The sequence below is a fragment of the Calypte anna genome, chromosome 9 (assembly GCF_003957555.1).
Source record: "Calypte anna isolate BGI_N300 chromosome 9, bCalAnn1_v1.p, whole genome shotgun sequence".
Taxonomy (NCBI): Eukaryota; Metazoa; Chordata; class Aves; order Apodiformes; family Trochilidae; genus Calypte; species Calypte anna.
The window spans coordinates 15,638,279-15,663,203 of record NC_044255.1 but is presented as its reverse complement, the minus strand read 5'-3'; the positions used below and the strand labels follow the sequence as shown (position 1 = coordinate 15,663,203).

The 24,925-nt window shown below is 52.1% G+C and overlaps 1 protein-coding gene across 1 annotated transcript; it reads left to right on the top strand.

Moving 5' to 3' along the window:
* Positions 1-24,627, top strand: RUBCN (rubicon autophagy regulator). Its single transcript, XM_030455833.1, has 22 exons — positions 1-60; positions 5,447-5,600; positions 8,114-8,197; positions 9,116-9,275; positions 9,464-9,570; positions 9,935-10,075; positions 10,291-10,447; positions 10,675-11,223; positions 13,659-13,754; positions 13,921-14,036; positions 14,489-14,690; positions 15,072-15,173; positions 15,983-16,057; positions 18,504-18,564; positions 19,285-19,417; positions 19,744-19,889; positions 20,252-20,316; positions 20,870-21,108; positions 21,491-21,552; positions 21,742-21,895; positions 22,253-22,346; positions 22,967-24,627. Exons 1-22 carry the CDS (start codon positions 23-25, stop codon positions 23,125-23,127), a joined length of 3,096 nt encoding a protein of 1,031 aa, XP_030311693.1. The 5' UTR covers positions 1-22; the 3' UTR covers positions 23,128-24,627.
* Positions 24,628-24,925: the final 298 nt, after the last annotated feature.

Sequence of the window (24,925 nt, the reverse complement as noted above, 5' to 3'; positions counted from 1 at the left end):
GGCGGGGCCGCGCGCACCCGGGATGGAGGTCGGGCCACGCGAAGGGCGCGCGGAGAGCAGGTGGGGTCGGGCCCGCGGGTGGGTGCGCGGCGTCACGCAGCGGGGTGCGTGAGGGGAGCGCGTGTGTGACAGGGCGGGGTGTCCCGGGGGCACCGGGAACCGTGACAGGGGTGTGTGTGTGTCCGCCGAGGGCACGCCGTGCGTGCGGGCAGCGGGAGCGAGGCACGCGTGGGGCAGGGGCTTGCGTGCACAGGGGGTGTGCTTGCGGGAGCACCGGGGACAGCGGTGCTGGTGTGCGCTCGGTGCCGGGGGTGGTCCTGGGGACCTCATGTGTTGCGTGGGGGGTGTGACCCCAGCACCGGGGCACGGATCGGGGGGACCGGGAGGAGGCCGTGCCGGGTGACGATCGTCCGTTGCAGAGCGAACCGGCTGCCCACGGTTCGGTCCCTCGTGGGGACGAAGCACACGGTGATGTGGGATGTCGGAGCAGCGTGTGGCCACCTTCACCTGTCCAGGGCCAGCACATCGCTCTGCTCCGTCCCCCGAGCAGTCGTGACAGCGCCAGGCGTGTGCCCCGGCATCCCTGATGTTCTGCCTCCGCGGTGGTGGGGACAGCAGCTCTCCCTGCATCAGCCGGGGCCGAGGCAGCAGCTGTCGAGCTTTTCCTTAGGGTGAAACCACCGCCCCGACACTGCGCTGCCCTTCTGGTGGCTCTGCGGCTTGCTGCTCTTTTGGGTTGTGTCCCCTTGCCCTCCGACTACATCGCCCCTTCTCGGTGCTGAAAAGAAATCTTCACTTTCTGTTTATTGCTGCCGGCAAGGCCCTGCGTATGGCTGGCAGTGAGAAGGACCGTGCTGCGGTGCCTTCATCTGCGTGGTCTTCAATTATGCTTTAAGCATGGTTTTTCTTGTTTGCATTTATGTAAAAGCAGGAGAGGTTGTTTCCTGGAGGTGTTTTTATGACGAGTCCTGTTTACTTCAGGTTTCTGCATGTCTTCAGCCTTTGCTGAAGCATCCTTTCTGCTTCGGTTTTGCCCTGGTGCTCAGGAGCACAGGGTGGATGCTGGATGGAAATGGGAGCATTGGCTGGGGAGGAGGGAGCAGCTGAAACTTGATATGAGAGAGGAGCATTCCTTATCTGGGGGCTCAGCTAGCTGCTCTATTCCTGCTGGCAATATCAGCTGGGAAAATGTTAACAGTGCTTTTAAAGCTATAGTGGGCGCTTGGGGTGCCTTTTGATGTGCACAGCTCGAGCTGCTCTCCATCTTCACTAATGTTTCAGACCCAGCAGGCTCGGAGGGATAAAATGAATCAGCTCCGTTCACTTCTTTTACTTTCTGGAATCATCTTTGTGTGTTTCTTGCCTTTGCAAGTGTGGGTCCTGCTCTAACAGACTTGACCATCCTGTGACTAATAAGGCTGATGTGGTGCCACCCCCAGCACTCCCCGGGGGATGAGGAGGGAATCATCCCCTCCGGTGCTGGCACACACGGGGGCTGTTTGTTCCCTTGGCTGTCGCTGGGGAGGATCCTGGCACGGGCCTTGCACAGCCGTGGTGTCCTTTGTGCAGATGGTTTAGCATTTTAATTCCCAGTGAGGTGCCATTTCATTGTAGGTTGTGGCAGTGTTCTGGGTCCACAGGCTTTGGCCCTCAAGCTTGTAGAGGAGGCTTTGCCAAGGCAAGGAGGCAAAACTATTTGCTGTGTTGGGGGAGAAGCTAAAAAACACTTAAAAAACAACCTTCGAGTCTGCAGGTTGTGCTTGGGGGCAAGCTTCCCATCGGTGGCTCTGCCACCCAGAGAGTGATGCAGAGAAGAGAGCAATACAGAGGAGCCCTGGGCAGCTTGCACTTCAATTGGGATCCAGGAGCAGGAAAATCCCACTATTCGATCCCTATTTTCTTCCCTCATCCTTTGTCAGTGCAGAGCAGGGGTGACCCGGAGAGCAGCAGGGCTGTGCTGTGTTTGCTGGGGGAGCTTTTTGTGGTTGTGCCCCATGACTTCAGCACGGGTGCGAGCTTTCAGTACCGGTGCCTGTAGTCCTGGGTTTCCATACCCCAGGCAGCCTGCTTGGCTCTGCCCACCTGGACGCTGCAGGCCTGACCCGCTGGGCTGGCAGAGCTCTTCTGGCTTCCCCTGCCTTGTCAGCTGCTCCCCGTGGCTGCAGATGAATTGCACGAAGCCTTCTTGCCTTTTAATCCCGTTTACCAGCAGTGCCGAGCCTGCCGGAGGAGCAGGCGGGGAGCCCGGGGAAGGGGCTGCTGGTTGTCTGGGAGACCCGGGGACAGCAAGGAGGGAGCAGGATCTGCGCAGCAGCGGGTTACACAGCACTGTGGGGATCTGAAGGAGGAACCGACAGCCAGCATGGGTATGTCCTTGGAGATCTGGCGGAAATGCCTCCACAGCCTCGGCATCCTCAGCCCGACCTCTCTAATGTGCTAAGAAGGATCGAGAGACTCCTTCAGGTAGAGAGGACAAGGTTCAAGCAGCCATTTCTTGATGCCTCCTGCAGAGTCCAGGCAGACACACAGCAGATGTTTGCAAGAAAGATGAGCTTTATTTTATTTTAAAAAATACCTTTGTGATTCTGTTTTGGAAATAACTAGGGTTTAGTTTTATTTTAAATGAAGACATTCACCTGAGTCAGCAGCATGGCTCCTTGCCTCTGCTGTGAGTCACCTTTGCTGGCTTGGGCCAAGAGAAATTCCTATCCTTGGAAGGACTGAGAAAGCCTTGGGCGAGCAAGCAGCATTTCGCTGTCCTTGTCATCATTATCATCGTCAAGCCATTTCTTGCTTCAAGGCTGAATTCTGTCTTTTATTGCTCTGGTGCAAAAGCTTTAGTTATATTTGGAGTGGTTCCTGACCATGGGTTGGTGTAACTGTATCTGGAGACAGTTTGTGGTGTTAAAGGAAAGAGACCCAGTGCCCAGGCCACATTTATGGAGAAGGTGGTTAAAACTGGATGCTGTATCAGAACTGGGAGCAATTTTCAAGGAAGGAGAGGGTCTTACTGGTGCTTTGCAGGGACACCCTTGTACTGCAAGTAGTTCTTGCAGGTGTTGCAGGTCCTGCTTCCTCTGCTCATGTACTGTGACCTTTCTGGGGTGTGTTGCTCACTTTGCCGTTCCTCTCAGTTGGGGAGTTTTCATGGTGTGATTTGGTCTTATCCCATTTCAGGCTTTTTTCTGCACTACCAAAGGAGAATTCTCTTTATTCAGGAAAAACTGAGCAGATTTCTTAGTACTGCTCCAAACACCTGCTGAAATGGGGAACTTGAGGGCTGCTGGGACTCAGGCCTTCTCCCTCCCTCTTGGCAGCCCAGGCTCTGTCAATGGGAGGGGAGCAAACCCTGCTGCTAATTCAGTGTTGTCCCACGAGTCCAGTTCAAGCTGAATGTGGCACTGTCTCTTGACTTCTCTGCCACCTGTCAGCCAGGTTACATGGATCTTCATTTCTTCAACCTCATGTCACTTTGCAGGAGGCACCATGTTCCAGCCCAGATGCAGTTGGGTTTTTGGGATCAGCAGGCTTCTCTTTATCCAACTTGTGAACTGCTTTGGGCCAACAACTCTAATGGGATCCTTACTGTCTTACAGGGATGTAATTCTGTTTCAGTGTTTTCTGCATCACCTCTGTAAAAGTGTTTTCATTGTGCTGCTTCTTCCCCATGTGCTTCTGAGTTCAATGTTTTAACATTTTGAGGTTAATTTGTTCAAGGACTACTTAATGTGTCTCCATTCTGTTAAATCCTGTTTTCCTGCCTCTGGGGATGCGCTCAACTCCTCCTTTAATGAGACAAGTCATCTGGTAGGGCACGGCTCTGTGTGCCCTACCCCCGCATCCTTGTGTGCATTGCCAGCTTTTTATAGCATGAAGTAACATGGGAGGGAATTTCCCAGACTCACTGACTTGGACAATCAGCAGTGCGGCTGAGCTTTCACTTGCATTTCCTAACCTCAGTGTCAGAAATATCTTGGGGAGGAGCTGGTGAACTTCTGAGCTCAGTGGCTGTAGATGCTCTTTGACCGGGTACCAGTGATGCTGCCCAGAGTGGCATTGCTGGTTCCCGGTCAAAGAGCATCTGAATCCCTTAGGACAGTGATGGGAAAAGCCCATAAAGGCTGGATCAGTTTTCTGTGTCTCCCCTGGTCAAGTCTCCTTCAGAGAGATGCTTTTGATATGTATTGATGCTTTCTTCTCCATTCTTTCTGGTGATAAAGCCCTGACCATGATTGTTAGTCTAAGCACTTTATAAGCACATACATAATTCTTTATGCATTGCAGCTCTGGTTTGGAGGTCCTGTGCTGTCAGGGTGATGGGCTTTGCTGGTGGAATGGGTTGGCTTCCGTGTGATTTGAGCTTAGGTGGTCACTTGAAAGGGGTGAGGTTTCCTTGGGGAGACCTCATCAGTTTGGCAGAAGTGAACAGTCTCAAAAAGAGAATGTTGGCAAGAAAAGCTTGTTTTATCAGTTACTTTTTGTTACAAACCCTGCAGAGGCACGCTTTTATGGCAGCTACACCCTCAAATACACATTGCAACATTCCTGTTGTTTCTGAGCGTGGCTTCTATCTGAATACATGTTCCTGACAGCTGCTGTTCCCCTGGCAACGCTGTCAAGCAGCTTGAGCAGGGACTTCAGTCACCCGAAACTGCTTTTGTATAGGCAAATGATGTCGCCTCTTTGCTCCATCACTCCCTCTTTATGATGGAAAATGGTGATTTCTTGCTGTACACAGGGCAGCTGAGGGGACTGATATCGATGAGAAATGCTGTGCAAGCTCTAGAGAACACCTGCAGTTTGCTAATCTCTGACCAGAGCACGATGAATGCTTTTGCAATAAAGTCAAGTTGTGCCTACAGCAGCTTGGGGAACAGGGAGGGTCTGTGCAGGTGCAGATGCAGATGAAGAGTTACTGAACATGAAGTGGAGCATCTCTGCATCCTGATGGAGCTGGAGTGCTCAATGCAGTGCACACAGCTTGGGGAGTGTCACTCTCTATAAATGTGTCTGGTGGCTTTTAGATGTGGCAGACATCGTGCTATTGCCTTACAGCTGCTGTTCTCCTGACATACTGCTGCTCTAACCAGTTTCTGATACAGGATGTGAGTGAAACAAGAGCCTGGCTGGAAAGATGTTCTCCAGCTGTGTTGGCCTGTACTAAGCAAGTTGTATATTGCAGCAGCCATCAGTCTTTGTTTTGGCTGTGCCCTGAAACCACATTGGTGGTGGCTGCCAGTCATCACAAGCATCATTATGATAGGGCCTCTTGTCCACAAACTATGCACAGGAGACCACATGGAGGTGTAAAGTCTTTTAGCTCATCCTTCTGGACCATCGAAGGTTTCAACCTGACCAGTCTCCTTGGAGGGAGTGTAATACCACGGTCCTGTTGTGAGGCTCCTCTTGCTATATATCTGATACAACTTGCCATGTTCCTCTGCAGAAAGGAGCATTGGAAGCTGCTAGGCAACCTGAAAACCACAGTGGAAGGTTTGGTGTCCACCAGCAACCCAAATGTCTGGTCCAAGTATGGCGGCTTGGAAAGACTCTGCAGAGACATGCACAGCATCCTCTACCACGGGCTCATCCATGACAAGGTAGGGCTCTGTCCTGCTGACACTGTCTGTCTGTAACAGCCTCAGTGCCTGGCATGAGAGCTGGGACTCTGTCTGCTGTGGCTTGCTTCAGTGCTCATAGCACAGCGTGGGTACAGCAGTGTGAGAAATGACCGAGGTAGGGGCTGAGAGAGCACTGTTGGTTGTCAGAAGGACCTGGACACATGCTCTTTCCATCTTGTCCACCTTGGACTTGTTTTTTCTAAGTACCTGTGCTACTCACGCAGAGGCCAGCCCTTCACTCCTTTCTTCCTACTGCAGACAAGCAATAAAGTAGCATTTGCAGTGAGTCCACCCAGTAGTGTGTGTGCTTGGACAACTCCCCAGTGAGGTCTGGCAAGAGAAACCAAGCATCTTTACTGTTCCTGGTTAGCTGTGCAGGCAAATCCGTGCCCTGCGAGAACGTGATCTTTCTAGCTCTTGTCATACCTTGTTGTAGCTCACCCAGCCTTTCCCCCTTCCATGACTTCCTGGAAGAATTTATCTTTTCCACTTGTGTGCAGAGGCCTGAAGATCTCCCCTTCAGCTTGCAATTACCGGCACAATTAATTTACAATGGAAAGTTGAAGCAAGTCTGCAGGTTGTGCCTGGGGGCAAGCTTCCCATCGGAGAGTGATGCAGAGAAAAGACCAATGCAGAGGAGCCCCAGGCAGCTTGCAAGGGCCAGCTGGGATCCAGGAGCAGGAAAACCGCACTATGCAATGCTGCATGTGAGTTAATAAACCTCCAGGAAGAGCCAGGCTGGCAGCTCATCCCAGCAGGGTGTTTGCTCCCTGGATTTATTAAATTTGCAGTCAGCACTCGTTCTGGTGCTGCTCTGTTCCTGTTAGTCCCCATGAGCATGGACCAGGGACCTTTTCTGAGAGATCAGCAGAGTGAGCAGCTATGTGTTACACAGTGTTCCCTTCTGATAGACGTGCTATCAATAGGCTTCAGGAAGTGAGAGTCACATGAGTTATACTCCTCTGTTTTTTAGTGACAGTTCATGCCAGACCTGCAAAGCAGGACAGTGCATTGCCTTCCTTGAGGCATTTACTATGGGCACAGGCAGCTCTTTTACCTGGAAATGTCTCCCCTATTTGGGTATGTGTGACACCAATCAATCTAGAGTAGCTGGAAAGGGAAGCCCATAAAAACACAGCATCCTAACAGAAGTTTTCTCATAGTTGCTCCAGCAAAACACTTTTACTTATTGTTCTCTTATAAATTCTTATACTACAACTGAGAATAAATTTTAAAAGGTGAAAAAATCCATATTCACATGTTAAAATTAGGGTAAGAGTTTTTTAAACTTTTGAGTGAAATTTATTAGTCCAGAAAAGCCCAATATAGTCTAGAGGACTAAAACTGCCAATTCTCTACTCAAAAAAACCCAAACCAACCTACCCAAACAAATAAACCACATAACAGAACTCATTCCTCTGATGCTTGTGAAAGAGGAAATAGAGAGGGGAGAAAAAAAAAATCAGCGTTTTGGTGAAGGAAGAAGCTTTTGGGCTATGTTTACACACAATAGGGTGGTGAGGAGAACATCAGCTCTGCTGCAGTTCCTCTTTAATGGGAAGAATAACTGAGAAAAAAAAATCTTACTGTCTGAATAAAGCAGAGGCAAACAGCAGCAGAGAGCTGTTAGAAATGCAATGCCAAATGCCTTACGTGGGGTGCTGAGCTGTGCTGCTGTCCTTGGTGGTGGCTTGCATCAGAAGGCAGCAATGATTGCTGATTTTGCTGGGATGCGTTTTCACACTGCCCTTCATGTCCCCTTGCTGAGGTCTGACTCTGTGAGGTGCTAAGGCATCAGGGCTCCCCTCCAGGGTCCTGTGCTGTCAGGAAGGGGAATGGTGACATGGGAATTCAGTCAATCTTGAACTTGGTAGACCTTTGAAGAAGCAGGGATGCATACATGACACTGCCATTCATGGAGTGACTGGGAAGACCTGGGCAAAGCAGAGCTCCCAGATATGTTTTGCCATAGGTACATCTGGCACCTGAGGTCTCTTCCCATCTCCTGTCTGCCTGCCTGTCCACAGAAGTGCTGGTCCTACTCCTCAGCCCACTGATGAGCTGCAGTTGGCCTTTGGGATCCTACTGTGTTACAACAGGAGCGTGAGCCTCCCCTGTGCAATGTCCCTTTCCATGTCTCAAGACCCTTCCTGTCTCCACAGTATGGTGAACTGGGGTCTTACCTGGTAGAAGACGAGAAGCTTGGGTGATGTGTTGTCTGTTCACCTGTGGGCTGACCACATCGGGGAGGTCACCGTGGGAGGGTTAGGAGGCAGCTTATCTACATCACAACAGTTTTTTTTTTACTTGATCTCTTCATCTACAAAACCATGTTATAGGCTCACATTGTCTTTTCTCTGTAAAGCAGTGCTGCCCTTCCTCTGCCAATTTCTGGTGCATCCTGCCAGGTTTCAGAGCTGTCTTGCCATGGTAGCCAGGGGGCTAACAGTGAATGTTGTAATTTAACTGGGACTTGGGTTCTTGGGTGCTAGGTGTGCTGCAGACAGAAGGATTACTGGCAGTTTGTGAAGGACATTCGCTGGCTGAGTCCTGGCTCTGCTCATCACCTGGAGAAGGTGAGTTCTGGTGTGGTGGCCTTGTGGAGAGCCTGTGTGACTGTGAGCCTCACCGGTGGGATAGTGGCACCGTGGCTGTTGGCCTGCTGTGGGTGAAGCGGCTCCATGGCTTGTGGAGGCTGAAGCAGCCTCATGTTTGTGTACAAGCCACATCCCAGGAACTCAGCGAGGCATCAGCTGAGACAATTGGCTGCTTATTTCTGCCAGGCCAGTCTGCAGCTCAGCTCAGCTGGGTGCAGTGGGCATCACCAAGGGAACCAGTACAAGCAGCACTTATGTGTCTGAAGGGCTGACTGGTGCCTCTGTGTGAACCTCTGAATGTCTGTTCTGTCCTGTTTCTTCACCATACATTCTGTTCTCCTGTTCCTGGCTTGTGCTGACTGCTGGCACCCATGGGTGCTCCTGGTTCTTGATTGCCCTGTGCTGATGTCTATGATCAGCACTGTGAATGGGTGCAAGGGGCTGACCACTGGTGGTCCCTGATTTCAGTCTGCTGCTGGGAGGATCTGGGCTGTGACTACAGTCCAGCTCTTCAATCTGTAGCAGTTCAGGCATTGTTGTTAACTTCCCCAGTTAATGTGTCAGCAAGAACATGACTGTCACAACATGACAGGTTGGATTTGGGAGCATGGGGTCCCTCCGGGTCAGGGGCGAGGCACATGGGTGGGAGAACATGCAGGAGAAATTCATAGTGCTGGTGGCTGTCAGAGGACTTTGGTCACTGGCTGACCTTTGAAGCATTGTTTCTCCCTGGTGCTTTTGTCTCCTTGGTGGATGGGGATGCATCCTCCTTCTCACTGACAGTGACCAGCCCTAGAAAGCTGCCATTATTGGGGGAACAGATTGGTGTGTTGGAGCACCCTCTGTTCCCCTGCTTGCCCCTGTATGCCTTAACCTGTGCCTGGTATCCCTTTCTAGTTCATCAGCCTGCAGGAGAGCGCCCAGCCCAGCCCAGAGGATGGTGGGGACCAAGCTATTGCTCAGCTGTGGCTGCAGCACAGCCTGCAGTGCCACTGCCTGTCTGCTCAGCTGAGGCCACTCCTGGGGAACCGGCAGTACATCAGGAAGTTCTACGCAGGTAAAGAGAAACAGACCTTTCCCTTCTCCTTAGGAAAATATCCAGCTGCTGGGGCTCCCAAGCTGCTTGGGAGTGAGGCGGGGGGTGGGGTGGTGGCAGAAAAGGTGGTTTGCATGTGAGCAAACAGCATTGTCAAACCATGGGGGTGAGAAGGACCTTCCCACTGAGCAGCAGTTTTCTCTCCCCAGACTCTGCCTTCCTGCTCAGTGACGCCCACGTCACGGCCATGCTGCAGTGCCTGGAGGCTGTTGAGCAGAACAACCCCAGGCTTCTGGCTCAGATCGACACCTCCATGGTGAGTTGAAGTCTCAGTTTTGGCATCTGACTCTCTCCAGATGCTGGGTGGCTGCAGGTGCTTGTACAAGGACCAGTTCTTCTTAAGAGACACCAACAAAACCCTCTCCAACAGTCCCAGGATTCAGGGCCAGCAGGCAGACCTGTCAGGCTGTGAGGGACAGCCATCGTCACAGGGGACAGGCAGTGCCACAGGACACTTGGGTGCCCAGTCCTCCTGGTTGATGCCAGTGATTCCCCCATCCAACCCCTCGCCAGCTGCCTCTTCCCCAGAAGAGGGGAACAGCTGCTGCTTTCTTTGCAGAGAGCTCCCCAGAGGAAGGCACTTAATGAGCCTTGGTTAAATGGGGGCTGTGTTCTTTCAGCTGGCGGGCACGTCACTGCCATCTCTGTGCTCATCGGGTCCTTCTGCTGGGACAAGAGAGATGTGTGACTATGATGCTGAAGGACATGAGAGCCGTCTGCCTGGGGCACTGGGCTGCCTGGATCATTTCACTGAGAGCCTGGTAATTTCCCAATGGGAACCTGCTGTGTAGCTGTGAACAGAGCTGCTTCCCTTCTGTACCTGGTGGTTTTCCCTCCCTGTCCTCCTTTCCCCTGGGCTGCCGCATCCTTTGCTGGCTGGTGACCAAGTGCTTGCAGGTTGATTCCTTTCTATTGCTGCTGCTTTGATGTGTAGCCTCTTAAATGCTGATTTATTAATGATGTCACCTTTCTTCAGCTTACCAGGAAGAGTGACAGTCTGCCTCCAGTGACCAAGAGCCAGAGCCTGACTGCCCTTCCTTCACCCCCATGCATCCCCGCTGCAGGTTGCCCGCAGCAGCGCTGCTTTGGGTCCTTCTCCAGCCTCCACCATCCAGCCTCCTCTGGCTTCTCAGGTAACGAGGGTGAGCTGGGAAGTTATGGAAAAGTCCAGAAAAGTCCAGAAAAGACTTTGCCTTTTTTTCTGATCATGGATTTATTCTGGTGGATGGGCACAAGAAGATCTCTGCCTGCATTGGGAGGGAGATCCCTGGCCTTATTGTGGCAATAAGCACCAGCTTATTATCATAGGGTAGTCTGCTTGTGCCACGGTGTGTGACATCCTGCTCCTGCCTCTCTCCAGACAGGAGACCAGCAAGCTCTTCTGTCAGCTCCAGCACCAGCCAGCCACAGGAGTGCTGTCCATCCACCCGCTCCTCCTCCTTCAGCGAGGGCAGGTCCCCTCTGGAGCAGCCTGGCTCTGTCACTCACTTTCACGTCCCCTCACCCAAAGACTCCTTCTCTCCAGCCAGCGAGATGAGCTCCAGCACCACCAGCCAGAGCGAGGACACTTGGACAGGGAGCCAGGATGATCCTCAGAGTGATGCTAACGATGGGCCCGAGTACCTGGCCATTGGGAACTTGGGGCGCCGTGGCCGGGCATGCAGCAGTGCCAGCACCAACAGCACCAAGAGCAGTAGCTCCAAACTCTTCTCCTCCAGCAGCTCCCAGAAGCTGGACTCGGTCTCATCCCTGGGGGAGCAAGGGGCAAGTGGAGGTGGAAGCAGGGGCTTGAGCCTGTTGCGCCGGTCAAGCTTCTCAGAGGGACAGTCGTCAGCTCCACAGGGCATCCTCAAGAAGAGCCACGTGCGCTCGCATTCTGACACCAATGTGACTTCGGGGAAGATACATGGTACTGGGATGACTTTTCTGGGGTGGCTTTGGGGTGTGGGAGTCCCTGGTACAGGGAGGCTGACACTGGCTGCCCTTCTGACTCCATGGATCAGGCCAGCAAAGGGGAACAGTGGGCAAGCAGTTGGGAAATTTGTGTTTGCCCTTACCTTTCCTGCTCTGCACTAGAGTGATGGGCTGACATCATGTTTCCCATACCAGCTCTGGGATGGGTTGTTGTTAATATTGGGAGCTTTTACCAAAAACTTAGAAAGTGGCAGTGATACTGTGGCATTAGCCATCCTGCTTCCCTACTGGTCTTGCCTGTCTGGGGCATGGAGACATGGTAGGGCACTGGTCTGGGGTTTGGTTTCATCCTACTGGTAAACTACTGGGTTCTCTTGTGCTCTTAAGTGGGTGAATGCATGGTGGGGAGGAGTGGGATGTGAGGGGAGTCTGCTCCTCTGATACTGCCTTCATGCAGAAGTGGAGGTCCTTGCTGAGTAGTAACCAGTCTGTCTGTTTTTTCTCCCTAAATGCTGCCCTCTTCCTCCTCTGTCTGCCCAGGAGGCCTCAGGGATATCACCATTATAATAGAAGATCCAGTGGCAGGTTTGGAGGCCAGAGTAACAGCCCTTCATTAGTGGTCATTGCATCAAGTTCAGGATTTCCATCAAACCCATCAGTGTCCATTCAGAAAAATCAAAAAAAAGTCTTTCTTCCTTGTGTCCCAGATGGTGCTTTCAAGGGTGGTCAGGTTTATGCATGCGACCTAAGATCCCAGCTTGGTTTTTGGGAACAGTGAACCAGACCCACATGAGCACCCAGTTCCCTTGCATGGCATTATGGAGCACTGGCCACCAAGTCCCTGAAACTGTGTCCCCTGCCCTTCCCTCCACCCCACTTCCTTGGGAGCCAGGAAAGGTTTTGTGTCTCACCAAGTGAGTAAGGGCTGGCAGCTAAGAAGGCATGGGCTTGAACATCTTAGTTATCCTTTCATTTAGTGGATCTGTGACATGGGGAGGTTTGATCTTGGCTGAGTTCAGTCACTTTCCAGCCGGATGTGCTTGCACTGCAGCCAGGACTCCCAGGTGTTTTTCTGGGCTTGGAGCAGGTTTCCCTCTGTGTGGAGGTGCTGAGGTGCTGCCATTCCTTTGACCCACATGCAGAAAGAGTTAGCAGCATAAAAAAAATGCATCTGTTGAACTGTGGCACTGGGCTTGTCAAGCTCATATCTGGGTGCTGGGAGCTCTGCAGGTAGGAAGGCTCCTACCTCCTTCCCCTTCCTGAAGGTCTTGGGCCTTCAGACAGATATGTTCAGCCCTGTGTCCTGCTCCAGCAGAGGATGCTGAGTGCTTCAGCAGTAGACTCTGTTCTACATGGCATCACCCAGGCTGGTGGTCATGAGGTGCTTTTCAGCAGGGTTGAGGTGGCTGTGGCCGACCCTGCCAGGCTACAATGATTAGCAGTGAGAGCCTCCCACCCCAATGGGTCTTCTTTGTCACCCAGCCTGTGAGGTGAGTTGGTTACAAGCCTCAACCTTGTGGCTGCTGCTCTGTAGACTGGGCAGGGAGCTGCTAGTGTTGGTGGGCTGAGAAGCCTCCAGCCACATCCAGGTTAGCTGGGAGTAAAGAGGAATTAGGAGGTGGAGAGGACAAGGTTGACTTTCTGTTGTTGTTGGGATATAAGCCAGCTCTTGCCCCATGTCAGCACCTGTATGTTCCAGTCAGGGTGTTTTCAGTCTCCTTGGACAGTCCTCTATCACCCAGCCACTCGATCTGGGCTTTCCCTGGGGACGTGACTCTACAGCACAGCCATTGTTCGTGGCTGATCAGTCCAGCTCCTGGCAGTCCCCACCGGCTCAGCCCAGATGGGAGTTTGCACCGTGGGGTGTGAGTGGGGCAGGGCCCAGCCCACAGCCTGTGTAGGTCACCTTGAGCACTGAAGCCTAGGGTTGTGTGCTGGGAACTCTGGCTTCTAACTGAGCACATCCTTCAGAGGCCTTCTTACACTGGTGTCCGAGCTGCTTTGCAGGGCTGGGAGCCCCCCAGATCCCCTGGTTGCTCAAGCTTCCCCTCTATCCTGTGGGATAACTCTTCCCTTGGAGATACTCCAGCAGGAGTAAGGGGCTGAGAGAGGCACTTGCTGGAACCTCTTGTGTCCCCTGGCTCTGCTAATGGGAAAAGAGGAGAAGGCACAGGACTCAACTGCTCCATGGCTCTCATGAACTTCTTTCCCTCTCCTTTCTGGCCTGAAGTGCCCCTTTAGCTTCATACGCTTCTGAGCTTGTCTTCGGCTGTGGCACAGAGCAGACCAGCCAAGCAAAGGATGTCCCCCCTTGCTCCCTGTCCATTTGTACCTGCCTGTGTGATGTTGATCCCCTTCCATTTCACTCTTTGCAATGACTGGACTGTCTCCAGGATACTGATGCGTGCCTGGTGTCATCTTCCTTTCCAGAGTCCCATGGTGACTTGGGCGGGGGACGAGGGCTGGTGTCTGCTTCCGCCCGGAGCAGTGAACTGAGCACACCCAGCTCCCTCTACATGGAGTATGGTGAGTCCAGCCAGCCTCAGAAGGGATGCTTCCTCCTGGTCTGTCTTCTCCATCGGCTGCTGTGGCCTCAGCTTCTGGCATCTCCTTGTGGGATGCTGGTTGGGCTTGTTCACATGGCAACAACAGCAGTTCCCTCCCTCATATGTTTTATCTCTTGGTTTTTTAGACTCTGGCCAGTACTTGAGCTCGGGGGAAGGGATGTTCAGAAGACCCTCAGAAGGGCAGTCCCTCATCAGCTACCTCTCTGAGCAGGACTTTGGCAGCTGTGCAGACCTGGAGAAGGTGAGAGAGGCAGCATCAGCCTGTGCGTACTGGAGAACGTATCTTACTGTAGGTTTAGTGATAATTCCCTCCATGAGGAGGACACTCCCATATTTCCTACTATAGAGCTGTGCACAGAATTTCAGTGGTGACTGGCAGCCAGCATATGCATAGCAGCTTTGCAAAGTGTGAACATGTCCCTGAGGGACACGTGGTGACTCTTCAGAGCAGATGTGTTGCACACTTTCCAAGGATACCCCTTGTGTTTTGTGAGTATTCTGGTGCCCAAGGAGGCTTTAGTTTTTAGGTTCTCAGGGAAGAGTAACATTTCATGAGGCTGTCAGGGATTAAGGTCTTTCTATCACCCTCCATGAGGAGTAAGCTCTTTTCTGTCACAGTTTGGGAATATTTTACCAAGACTTCCTTGTTTTTTCATGGTACAACCCTTGAAAGTGTTTGGTTTTGCCTCTCAGGAGAACGCACACTTCAGCATCTCAGAGTCCCTGATTGCTGCCATTGAGCTGATGAAATGCAACATGATGAGCCGGCAGCTGGAGGAGGAGGAGGAAGACAGTGACAAGGAGATCCAGGAGCTTAAACAAAAGATTCGTATTCGGCGCCAGCAGATCCGCACTCGACACCTGTTCCCTACCTGCCAGGAGATGGGCTCAGACAGTGGGTGATGTCTTTTGGGCTCATCAGCTGGTGGGATGTGGGTTTTCTGTCCATTGATGGTCCTTATAGTGTTCTGTTTTCCTGCCCATTCATGAGAAGCAGCTGTATTGCTACCAAGGTGCTGCAGAGATCTGTGAAACTCTGCTGCTGCTGAAGGCTGTAATGGGGCTGATAGACTCTGATAACACTTGTGTGCTGCTGCTGCTCAGTTCTGGAATGCAATTTCATTTTGAACCCATAGTGTTTTCCATCCTTGACCTCTATCCCTCCCTGCCCTGGGCATACCTGGTTATCAACACCAACACACTGGTTATCCCTTAGCTGTCAATGAGCCTTCAGACCACTTCTCTTGATGGCCTGGCTTTGTTGCTTTTCTTCCAGGTCTTATGGCGACAGACAGTGGGTCCCAGTTCAGCTCTCATGGCTCCATGCGGCTCTCTGACTCTGGCTCTGCAGAGGATGTGGAAGAGTACGAGATCCGAGGTAGGAAGCAATGGCTGTGTTGGCTTCCTGTGCAGAGATAGACTGCTGAGTGTGGTTGTGTTGAGGTCAGTCCCACTGAAGATCATGTCCCTCTGGCCTTCAGGATGACTTTCTCAAACAAATGTCTGAATTCTGAGCATGAGCAGAGCAACCATTTTCCCTTATGTGGTGACATGACTTTCCTTTGAAATCCTCTGTAACCACTGTGAATCCTGTAGAATTCAGTGCCTCTTCTGACTGATAGCTGGTTTCCATTTAATGCCTGGCCCACTGTGCAGCTGTCACAGCTAGAGAGAGATGGTAGAGCTGCCCTCCTTCTCTCCCTCTCCCCAGGCAGAAGGAACCATAGCTCTGACCACTACCTCTTAGGTGGCAGTGGTGGCGCTGATCTCATCCTGATCTGTAATACCTGTGGCCTCTGCTTTGGGCAGCTTGGGTGGCAGAGCTTGTTGCCCATAGGAGACCCTTCTAGGTAGGTCCCCACATGTACTTTTACTTTAGAGCCTTGTTTATCCTCTGAGGTGGATGACTTGGCTTCTCAGCAGTTCCTCCATCTCACTGACTTAAAAAATTGACTTTAAAAAGAAGATGGAGCAATCCAGTCTCCAGCTACAAGCTTCTTGTCTCTTCATTGTTGACAAAAAAGCCCTCAGCTCAGTCCCTGAGGATTAGATTTTGGTCTCAGTTTTGAAGCCCACAGAAGGGGGTGTGAATTCAGTTCTGGGCTTCTCTCGTGTGAGTGCTGCTCTTCCACTCTGGCCTGGCCAAAGCACTTAAGTCAACTGTTTTGTCATCACCATGTTATACAGATGGTAACGATGGATCTAACCTGATTCAAATGTCCAAGAACGGCCTCTCAGTGTCAATGGCTTCCCTGTTCTCAGGTAGTACCCACAGTGCTCCCCTGCAGCATGCGTGCGTGTGTGTGCAAGGTTCATGTGTGTGCACATGAACACACTTCTCAGAAATCTGCCTGATGTGAGAACTGAACAGTATCATTCAGACATGGGGAAGAAAAGCTGTGGCAGGGTGTAATGGCAGGATGGAGCAAGGAGGAGGCAGAGGAGCTCTGTCATGGGCTCCATCTCCCAGGATCTTTTGCCATGCAGTATTTGGGTTTACCAAATGTGCCTGCTGTGATGAAGACCTGTCTTGCCTTGGCAGGGCAGTAGCACAGCTTTGTGTCTCTGTAGCTGCTGAAAGCTGAGCCTGGGATGGATGTGAGCAGAATCCTCTACAGTGTGGGACCAGTCTCCATCCCAGGTGCCTTAGGGAACATTATCCTGCTTGACTTGGCATAGCTGACATGTTGTAGTTCTGATCTGAACCACAGCCATCCCATCCTGTCCTGCTCAGACTTAGAGAAGAATCCTTCTAGAAAGAAGGAGGAAGAAGTAGTGAGAGCAGAGAGGGCACAGTTTGTTCATCCTGGAGGCCCTGGGCACTGGAATCACATGCAGCCAGGTCTTGCTTAGTGTTTTTATTGTTTACAGTAATACTAGATAACCCATCTTGTCTGCTGGCTGCATTTAAATAACCTTGATGTGCTCCCCGTTTGCTTTAGCAAGGGAACAGCCTACGTGGGCTGCTGCTGTTCTCTCCTGTCAGACATTCACCACCAGCACATTGCTCCTGCAGGACCTGCTAGTGCTTGGAGGTTCCCCTTCAGACCTGCTGTGTCCTGTGTTTCCAGGCCAGGGGTTTAATCTGGGGGGGCTCACCCTGGCCTGAAGCTGGAATATGGGGACTGGTGTGGTATACTTGGATTTGGGGGCTGTTCATGACAGTGTGTAGGACCACGTGGCACCTTCCTGTGTAGAACTGAAGGCATCAGAGCATGGCATGTATGTCTGGATGGTGCTGTACAAGATTGGGAGGCTATGTTTGCCTGAATTCCCTGTTTTTTGCAGCCAGGTACATTCACATTATATAGACAATATATGATTATATACAATCATATTATATAGATAGATGGATTCTTGAACATTAGGATGCTTTCCTGTTGCTCTTTTTAGCAATGGATGTCAAACAAGGAGGGTTAAGCATCCATACTGAACTGTACTAGTGTGAGACTGTAAACTTATGGGTAGGACTGGGATTTGCTCCCCTTGTTGCCAGGGCAGCCCCACTCTTCCCAGGGTAACAAACAGCTCTGCTGCTGGATTTTGCCACTCAGCTGGACTGCGATTCCCTTGGCTTTGGTGTGCACTTGATGCCTGGCCAGGATCAGATGGGCTCTCTGCAGGTCCACATAGCCAACCTTCTCAGGATGGAGAAGCAGGGACCCCAAGCTGTGCCTCCCCTAGCTGGGCATTGGGCCACTGTGTTGAGGGAGCTGCAAGCTTGTGTTTGGGGGTGGTGTCATCACTGCAGACCCCATTCCTAGAGCTCCCCAAAGATACAAAGCAGGACACCTGCTTGGTTGAAAGTTGTTGTGTTGGCCTCTCTTCATTCCTGATCTCTATCACATTCCCTTTGCATGCCATCCTGCCCTTCTCTGGGAGTGAGTCTGCAACAAAGCAGGGTTTCTGCTTGCACCTGCTTGCCTCGTGCTTAGGGAAGAGTCTTCTGTCCCAGGGTTCTTTCACCATGGACATGAATTCCCTGTCAGGGTTTAACCTGCTGGAGTGAAAGAAAGAGATGAGTGATGAAGGTATTGCTGGGTTCTGCCCAGCACCCAAGGCTGACACCAAGGAGAGATGTGGGGCAGCTGATGGAGGGAACAGGGCCCCAGTGCCCTGCTCCTTATCTTGGACCTCTTCCTCCTGAGGAGATGGGTCTGTGGCCTCTGCAGGGCCCTGGCCTCTTTGTGCTGACCCATTCTCTGCATGGGTGCTGATGTATCTCTGGAGTGCTGGGATCAGGGTGCCAGCCCTGGCTGTGCAATCACTGACAAGCTGTGGTGTAGCCACTGTCTGACCTCACAGGTTGCAGTGTAATAGAGAGAAGGACTCTGCATCCCATTGCTAATCTGCTGAAGCATCTGAACTGTGTGTAGAGAGCCACTAAACCTTCTTGCTAACCTTGCTGCCCTCCTAACTACAGTGTGCAAAATGTTTCAGGGCATATTACTGCTAGGATTTCTTGTGTGACCTGTACCAACAGCCAGTTGTCTCCCTAAAGTCCAGGCTCACTGTTTTCACAGCATCCCACCATGTCCTTCCCTTGTAACTCTGATGAGTCACTGAGTAGACTGCACCTCTCCTCGCTGCTCTGTGCTACTTGTAGAAGTTGATGCTGTAGTTCACATGGTTTTGAACAGCTTGATGAGTGAAGCTTTGGTTTGAAGTGTCCTCCAGCCCTGCCCCATATTGTCTGTTTGTGATTCAGATGCAGACATCAAGAGGAACCCAGACTCCAGCAGGAAGTCCTTTCTGTCCTCGGAGTCCATGTACGTCTTCAACTTGCAACAATACATCTTGGTACCAAGTTGCTCTTCCTGCCCAACTCTGCTATTCCACATGTAACAAACAGCTCCTGGTTTGTGCTGGAGAGAACATCCCTCCAGATGGGTCTTAGTTTTAAATTTAGGAAGCAGCACCTGGGATGCTCAGGATCAGTCACATGTTACATGAGCATAAGGTAGATATGATGTGGACTGGTGTCAGCCGAGATGGCCCTGCCTCCTAGTAGGTAAGAGGCTGTGGAGAAAACCTGGAACATCCTTTAACATCTGGACTGGCCACTGGCTTGCTGTGGGCTCTGAGCCTCCTCTGCCTTCCCCCTCTCAGCTGGGATAGCCTGTTAGTCTATGGGATGGTGCCACCTTCTCTCCAGACCTCCCTGCTGTACTGTGACCCAGAGGTGGGACTGCTGGCACACAGCAATGCTCACAGACAGTGCAGTGCAGCAGCAGTGAGAAATAATCAGTCCTTTCCTGTACTGTCCTGGGGTGGAGAGGTGGGGGCTGCAGGGAGGTGAACCACAGCCTTGCTTTAAGCAGAGCTGCTGTGTTAATGTTCTGAAACCTATCTGTGATGTGGAGAATGCTTCTGCTTTTTGGGAGAGATACAAAGCTGTGTCCCTTCTTGGCAGCTTCTTGGGTAGGTTTGTGTTGGGAGGAGGGCACATCTATAAGATCCAGCACTAACCCCCTCATTTCTCTGTCTAGATCTCACTCCTTCCTCAATTCCAACTCAGCAGAGGCCGTGGCCATGGGCTTGCTGAAGCAGTTTGAGGGCATGCAGCTCCCAGCTGCATCTGAATTGGAGTGGCTGGTCCCTGAGCACGATGCCCCACAGAAGGTAGGATTGATTGGGCTGATGCATTTGATCTTCCCCAAACCCCTGGGACTGAAGGGCTTTGCTAGTCCTGGTGATCTCTTTGCTGAGCTGGAGAAGGGGTTTTGTCTGGGCTCCAGAGGTGGGTGCAGCCAAACAGGGCTCTGCCACTGCAGCCTCCTGCAGCAGAGTGCCCACATCCCAGGAGAAATCCCTTCTCCAGCACCCATTCAGCTCAGTGCCTGATGGTTTTCCAGAGGTCTGCTCTAGCAGGTTGCTGGTGAGCCAGCCAGGTGCGTTGCCTCTGAGGTACCATGCAGGGATCTGAACTTTTTGCCTGCCTCTTCCAGCTCCTACCCATCCCTGACTCTCTGCCCATCTCTCCTGATGATGGACAACACGCTGACATCTACAAGCTGAGGATTCGGGTGCGTGGAAACCTGGAGTGGGCCCCACCACGACCACAGATCATCTTCAATGTTCACCCAGCTCCAAAGTAAGGACCCACATAGCAGAGAGCTCTTCAGGGACCTGCCCTTTCCAGCCCTTTTCCGTCAACACTGAGGCTTATAATATTCTCCTTCCCACTTGGCTGCTGGGTCTTCCTTGCCCTGAGCCTCATAAATCCATAGTGGTCACCAAAAAACAGCTGGTGCTGTGAGATGGAGTCAGTGCCTGTGGCTGGTGTCTTTGGTGTGCATTGGGGCACCACATGGCTTTTCCCCTTGGATTTGTTGTCCACACTTAAGTGGCAAACCATGGCTGTCTCTGCCATCCAGCTCTGTGCCAGTTTCTGTTCTCTGGTGCAAGATGCTATCAGGGCTGCACTTATGCACATTGTCTTCTGTCTCTGGGCAGGAGGAAAGTGGCCATGGCCAAGCAGAATTATCGGTGTGCAGGCTGTGGCATCCGGACTGATCCTGGTGAGTTCTGGGTCCCTGACCCGTAGCTGGAGACTGGGGAAGAAGCTGTGAACAGGTGGGAGAACTCAGTGGGTGGGTGGTGGCAGAGCTTGCCACAAGGTTGGTGGGGAAATGCTGTGCTGCCTTTGGCAGCTCTGCCTGCTCATCAGTGTGCTGCTCCAGCAGAGAAACCTCTTTGTCCAGAAGGTCACAGATTGAAGGCAAAGAGCAGCCAGCCCTTTGTAGGGTATTTCAGATACAGACTTTTCTAAGGCAAAGTTATCTCTTGGTGTCCTAAAGCTTCCAGCAAGTTCTGCTATGGATACAGCTGCAAAACTCTTTGACCAGCTGTCTTTCCTGAATGTGGAGGTAGATATGGCTGCACAGGACCTGACTGTGGTCTCAAAGGCTTTTGCAGTCAGCAGGGATGCTTGCAGACCCTTGTGCTGAGCACTCTGGGACTGGAGGAGGTACTGGCAAGGCCGACTGCCATGCTTGTTGGAAATGATAAGCATGGTTGGGATGTGGCTGGGCAGAGCCTGTGCCTCGTCTGACCTCCCTGGCATTTGCCCAGATTACATCAAGCGGCTGCGGTACTGTGAGTACCTGGGGAAGTATTTCTGCCAGTGCTGCCACGAGAACGCCCAGACTGTCATCCCCAGCCGCATCCTGCGCAAGTGGGACTTCAGCAAGTACTGTGTGAGCAACTTCTCCAAAGACCTGCTGAGCAAGATCTGGAGTGACCCACTCTTCAATGTGCAGGATATCAATCCTGCCCTCTACAGAAAAGTGAAGTCTCTCAACCAAGTGTGGGTAAGACCTTTTCCACACCTTCCTGAGTGGGGTGAGGCGAGGGGCTGCTGGTTGTAAACCACATTCCAGGGAAGGTGGTGAGAAGCAGGTATTTCAGTATTTGAGGCTTAAAGCCTCAGCACTGTGGGTTTCCATTCACCTCTTGTTCTTTGTCCAGTAATACAGGAATTTCAAAAGGAATTTCTGCCTGGTGTCTAGCTGGGCTTTGGTTTATCTCCTGGAGCACACGAGGATAGTTGTTCTCTGTGTGGTGTGAGCACTTCAGTAATAGGGAGCAGCAGCTGAGGACCAGCAGTTGTTTCACCTGTGCAGGAAATGGCACAGACCTATTTGTCCAAGGACTGTGCTCTTGTTGATTCTTGTGTCCCCCTTTCCTCTCTAGCTACTGCGAATCCAGCTTTTCCACATGAAGAACATGTTTAAGACATGCCGGCTGGCTAAAGAGTGAGTCCTGGGCTGTGAGGTGAAGCTGCTTTTGCTGTCCTGAATGTGCCCCATGACAACTTGCAGTGGGCATCTGTGCAGCATGTGGGATGGGAGAGGGGAGTGGAAAGGGGAGAAAGTAGAAGCAGCATAGGGAGGGGGCTTAGTGGAATTGCTCTGGTCTGAGCTCTGGTTTCTCTGTCCTTGCAGCCTCCTAGACTCCTTCGATGCAGTGCCTGGCCACTTGACAGAGGATTTGCATCTCTACTCACTTAGCGACCTCAATGCCACAAAGAAAGGGGACCTGGTGCCTCGTTTGACAGAGCTGCTGAAGGCAGGCAGCCTGCACGTTGAGAAGTGCATGGTAAGGCCTTTTCACCTGGCTGCTGCACAGCACTGCACCCTTGGGAGTGGGCTGTGCTGCAAAAATAAGGTATGGGGAGGCCTTTGACTGGCAGGGCAGCCACCAGATTAACTGATTCAATGCTAACTGTTCCTGTCTGCTGTACAGAGCTCCTACCCAGCACATATGGGATGTTTGTTACCCCATTTTGGCTCTAATCTGACACGTTGATTCTGCCTTGCTGTGCTCCATGCTGGGGAAGGGCTGCCCTACATGGATAGAGCAGGGTATCATGTCTTGCTGTCCTGCTCCGCTCTGCCTCTTTCCTGGGAGATAAGGAACATTTAACCGCTTCTTCCTCGTGTTTTCTCCTTCCAGCTGTGCCAAGCCAAAGGCTTCATCTGTGAGTTCTGCCAGAATGAAGGTGACATCATCTTCCCCTTTGAGCTCAACAAGTGCAAGATGTGTGAAGGTGAGACGCTGGCAGAAACAGGGGGCCTTGGCTTCCCTTCTGCTGGGGTTATGGGGCAGGCTGCAGCCTGCACACAGTTCCCCTGGCCCTACCTGAATGGCTGGAACTGACCTTGCAGAGCAGAGAAAGCCTGAAAGCTTTGTCCCTGTGCCTGCCAGGAAATCCCCAGGGCCTCCTCAGGAGTCATACTTAGTAATGCTCAGTACTAGTTGCCTAGCAGAGCTTGTCCCTGCAGCCTGGGACAGCCTCTCAAATGGCTAGAAATGGTTCCTGACAAATGCAAGCCTTAGTTTGGTAGGCACAGTGCAAAAAAAAAACTTGGGACAGAGTCACAGAGTCTTTCCTTGGAGAATCTGGAAAGTCTGGGGAGGGACCTTATGAGGAACATGAAACCTCCTGCCTGTGTTCCCCAAGGCTTTGCAAGCCAGTGCAGGGGTCCTGCAGAATGATTTCTCGCTGCTTCCAGAATGGTGCTGGATCCCTGCTTCTGGTCCTTATTCTGCCATGGCTTTGGTTTAAAATGTCCTCCTGGACAAGACTGGAACATCCCTCCTGCGGTTGCAGAGTGTCTGGCAGTGTGTGTCAGGCTCTGCAACTCTCAGTCACTGTCTCTCACACAGAGTGCAAAGCCTGCTACCACAAATCCTGCTTCAAATCCCCCTGTCCCCGCTGTGAGCGGCTGCAGGCCCGGAGAGAGCTGCTGGCCAAGCAGAGCATGGAGTCCTACGTCTCAGACTATGAAGATGAGCTGGAGCAGCCAGAGGTGGTGGCAGCCACATGAGCATGCTGCAGCAGAGGAGCAGATTGTGGATTTATTTACATGGGTGGCCTTCATCACCAGAGACTGAGCTGTGCAGACTGGAGATGAGGACTATCAGGAACGCTCTCTCAAGGGATCTGTTGTGGTCATGCTGGGCTAGGGAAGGGGTATCTTCCATCTTCCAGGTCTGGTCCAGGTACATCCCCAATGCCCTGCTCCTTGGCAGGGTCCCTTGGGGCATAAGCACTTTCTGCTCATCACTTGTTTACTAGGAAGCTCTGGCCACATCTGCTCCTTGGAGAGGGGGATCAGCTCTCTGAATCCTTGGATCCCCTGTCCTGCTTCTGGGGGTTGTATGCATGGAGGGAGGAGGGTGGGGTGGTTGTACATTTAACAGCTCCCTTTCTCAGATCTGTCTTAGGGCACTGCCAGAGAGCAGTTGTCCAGGAGCAGAGGGAGTGACAGTGGTGAAAATGCCAGATTTCTGCTTTACCTCTCCATGTTCTCTGCCCTGAGCTGCCTTCCCTGGCCACTGCCCACAGCCAGTGCTGCAGGGGGGCATTGCCCCCAGAGCAGCCACACAAGGGCACTGGTGTTGATGGGCTTTCAGCAGAGGCAATTCACCATAGCTGGAGGATGCAGTTAGCAAGACTTCCAACCACTCTTCTTCTTCATGCTTCTGTCCTCCTGGGAGAACATGTCCTCCTCTAAGGGTGACATGGGACATCACTCTGGTGACACCAGGACCTGCCTTGCATGCAGCTGCCTTCTGCCTGAGACTTCTTGGGGTGCAGGTGAAGGCTCAGCCCACCAGCCACATCCCCTGAGTCTCTGTCTCAGTTTGTTCCTCTAGGTTGGCTTTTTGGTTTTTTTAATCTGCTGGATACGGTTTTATTTTTTTAACGTGGTTGTTTGTGTTTTTAACTGTGTGTTATCCCCCAAAGAGGTGCTGCTTGAAATGCCTCTTGAAGGGACATGCAATCTGCTTGGGACGCACCAGTATAAAACCTCGAGGGCTGTCTTGCTTTTGGTTCCTCACCCCTGGATGGGACTGGAATTTGTCTGGTGTCCCCTCTCCCAGCAGATCTCCTGCTCTCCTTGGGAGAAGGGTTCTTGAGCCAGGCAAAGCCTCAAGGCCAGGCTACAGTTCAGTGGGGTGGCTGGGCAGCCTGCTTGCAATGGGGGATGCACAGGGGAGAGGGATTTGGCACTGGGGTGCTGCAAAGGGTTCAGCCCTTGATGATGCAGAGCTGTCTGCCACAACTGATGGTTGTGTGGGGTTGGATCCTGTGATAGAAGGTAAGCTTCATGCTCTGGGGCTCATGGTCAGTTGAGATTCCTCTGCATCAAGGGGATGCTTCAGCTCATGGCACAGGTGAGCATCCAGCACCACCTCATTATGGGTGGGGTGTGGGGTGTTTGGAAGGACAGTGTGGCCTGTGTATGTGTGAGAAGGGAGTTGAGGGACCAGGGAGCAATGCACTGGCAGAAGGCATCTAGGGAAAATGGCTCTTGCAGCATGTGACTTAAGGCCAGGATGTGATTCCTCCTCAGGCACTGTCTCTGTGGGGTTGGCAGGACTGTGGAGGAGGGAGAGGCTGGGCCAGGAGAGGTGGCCAAAGGGCTTCATGTCATGGGGGATGGCTGTAAGCCTGGCTGCTGCACAGCAGTGTCTCCCCTGCTCTGCAGCATCCTGACCAAGTCAGGTCTAGCCTGGGAAAGAAAATTCAGCTCTCCACTTGTTCCCCTGGTGTTTTTGGCCTCCTCATGTCTTGCTTCTGCTTGTTTTCCCCATGAGAAAACACTGGTTTTCTTGCTC

Bases quoted from the DNA above. Each gene is read 5' to 3' on its own strand.
- RUBCN (XM_030455833.1), top strand. From the start codon at position 23: ATGGAGGTCGGGCCACGCGAAGGGCGCGCGGAGAGCAG. The intron at 61-5,446 runs GTGGGGTCGGGC...GTTCCTCTGCAG, and splicing joins GAAGGGCGCGCGGAGAGCAG to AAAGGAGCATTGGAAGCTGC. The intron at 10,448-10,674 runs GTAACGAGGGTG...GCCTCTCTCCAG, and splicing joins AGCCTCCTCTGGCTTCTCAG to ACAGGAGACCAGCAAGCTCT.